The sequence below is a fragment of the Montipora foliosa genome, chromosome 2, assembly GCF_036669935.1.
Source record: "Montipora foliosa isolate CH-2021 chromosome 2, ASM3666993v2, whole genome shotgun sequence".
In the NCBI taxonomy this organism is placed as follows: domain Eukaryota; kingdom Metazoa; phylum Cnidaria; class Anthozoa; order Scleractinia; family Acroporidae; genus Montipora; species Montipora foliosa.
In genome coordinates this window covers 19,661,743-19,664,242 of record NC_090870.1, presented here as the reverse complement: position 1 = coordinate 19,664,242, position 2,500 = coordinate 19,661,743, and the positions used below count along the sequence as shown (strand labels likewise).

At 35.0% G+C, this 2,500-nt stretch overlaps 1 protein-coding gene across 1 annotated transcript in view; it reads left to right on the top strand.

Moving 5' to 3' along the window:
* LOC137992630 (LIM and senescent cell antigen-like-containing domain protein 1) overlaps positions 1–2,500 on the top strand; it is a 35,049-nt gene that overhangs the window by 7,377 nt on the left and 25,172 nt on the right. The window contains exon 4 of the mRNA XM_068838073.1: positions 1,049–1,169. Within this exon, the coding sequence (XP_068694174.1) occupies positions 1,049–1,169 (121 nt within the window). The remainder of the gene's footprint in view (positions 1–1,048; positions 1,170–2,500) is intronic.

Genomic DNA, 2,500 nt, shown 5'->3' with positions numbered 1-2,500 from the left:
TTAATCCAGGGATTGAGCCTGCAGTCACATGTAACTATATTTTGAGCACATGCACATCAAGGTCATTTTTAAGATGTGTACCTGTCATGATTACAAGCAGTTCTAAACACGATTGTTAAATTGATTTAACTCAGTCCAAGATACAGGTTGAGTTAATTTATACATAATTTTTATGATTGTTTCTGGGTGTTTACGTGTATGGCATGGTCCACTTTCAATGTTGTCGATCGTCCACTTGCATGGGAATTGGATCCATTACCAGACAGAATTTTATTGATAAACTAAGGGTGCGTTCGATTGACCGTATTCCGGAATAAGAATGCATGGAATATAAGGTAGAAATTCTTCGTTTTTACGGTGATTCACATAAAGATTGTCAAACATCCGCTAAAATGCTATTTTAATTAAACATATTTTTGTTGTCCTTGCTTCGAAACACGCCAAACATAGCGTTTTAATCATCACTCCAGGTATTCTTATTCCAGAATAGGGTCAATCAAACGTGCCCTAAGTGATTTATCTTGATCATTTTACCAAGAATGTGTAATTATTAAGCAGTACTTACTAGTTTCCATTGAGCTTATGAGCTTATGATGCTCTTGAATTTTTGAGATCTTTAATTAATGTGTCCCACATCTTCGACAGATACAGAGGATTTAATAATAATAATTATTTTTATATCTGTCCTAGGCACTGTAACTGTAACGTAATTGTAGCACGAAACATCTTATTTAGGGTATTGATGCATGATACAGTGTACTATTAGTGCATAGTGTAGTACAGTAAAGTACTGTCAGTATGTATATGCAATGCATGTACCTTACATGTATGTGGTGTACATAGTACTTTGTGTTCCTGTGTAGTACCTATGACGTAAAATTTAATGTAGGCATGTATCATCTATTTTGTATGCTAGAAAATACTAGCTTTGTGTCATCTCTGAAGCCACTTTTGTGGTAAATGAAGCAAAACGTTATCATGTGCTTATTACACCTGTATTCAATAATATACATGTACTTTAAAAACAAAGAACCTTCATTCATCATAGGCAAATTTGTGATTGGTCGAGTTATAAAGGCAATGCAAGCAAACTGGCACCCAGACTGTTTTCAATGTGAGATTTGCAATGATGCACTTGCTGATTCTGGATTTGTAAAGAATGCTGGCAGGTAGGAGAGATGTAAATTACAGTAATTTTGCTTACTGCTATTTTACGCATGTCAAGGCCACTGTGTCAGGATAATAATTATATAGATTTAGCCAAGCCTAAAAGTGGAGCTCCCATTTCTAGCCTCGAAATGCAATAATTATAGTGTATACTTTATGGAAAAAATTATACGTCATTAGTGTATATATAGTTTGCAGTGATCAAACACCTCTGAGCTGACTGCTGTAAACAAACAAGCCTTGCAAACAATGACCAACAATTTTAATCAAAAACTAAAACTGGAATGACATGCACAGTAATCTCTTTCTCAACATTTTCGGTTTTAACTGGTAATCATTACACCCTCTCTCTTCGGTTTACAGGCCCTCTAATATTTATGCGATGGTGCGATCCGCATCGCATAATTCACAAAAGAACGCACAACATTCATAAAATAAAACGTAAATCAACAAGTTTCTTAGGAGTTCCTGCGTAAATACGCCACTTTTAAGATGATTTTTTTTGGAAAAAGGCTAAAAAGGCTTTGTTACCTTCGACTTTGCGAACATTTGAAGTTCAAGGCGTTATTTTGCATGTCGGGGGCCTGGTGCGAGTCTCATTCTTAAAGAGTCGCCTATTGGTGTAACACAAAATAATACACCCTTTGTTCAGATTAGCAAATCTGTTCAGAAATATAATACTGCACATAAAAACAAGGCGTAAGAAGCTAGTCGTAGTATACAGGAATATCAATAATTATTGATCATTCATTTGGCATGTTAGCTTTTACCTTTCAACTTTTAAAATGGTGCACCGATAGTGCCGAAGACCTCATTTTTTTTTACTTATCCCAACTAATGTCGATCAAGATGCATAATTACTGTTCCCTTGTGTTCAACATGTTTTTCTTATCCTGAAACCTTGAAAAACAAGCTTAAAATTTCTCAGAAAAAAATCACATACATGTACATTGTAATTAACAATTATTAGACCAGGTTGAGCAAAATAAGTGTTTTGCTGCAAATAATAATTTATTCTGCTCATGTGCAAGTGAAATCACGCTCTTGTAAGAAAATGGCAGATCGGTTCCCGGAGCTGTCAGAGAATGATTTGACATCTTTAGTTGATCGAAAGAACAGTGAGAATACTAAGAAAGGAACAAAATTTCAACGTACCGTAAATGTCCATGTATAAGCCGCACTTTTTTTCACACAATTGGAGCCATAAATCAAGGGTGCGGCTTATCCATGGATACATCTGTGTTTGGAGTTTTAAAAAACCTAATTAATATTCATACAACTTCTTAAGATCTCAGTAAAGAAACATAAAAGAAACTGAGAGCATGTTGCTGTT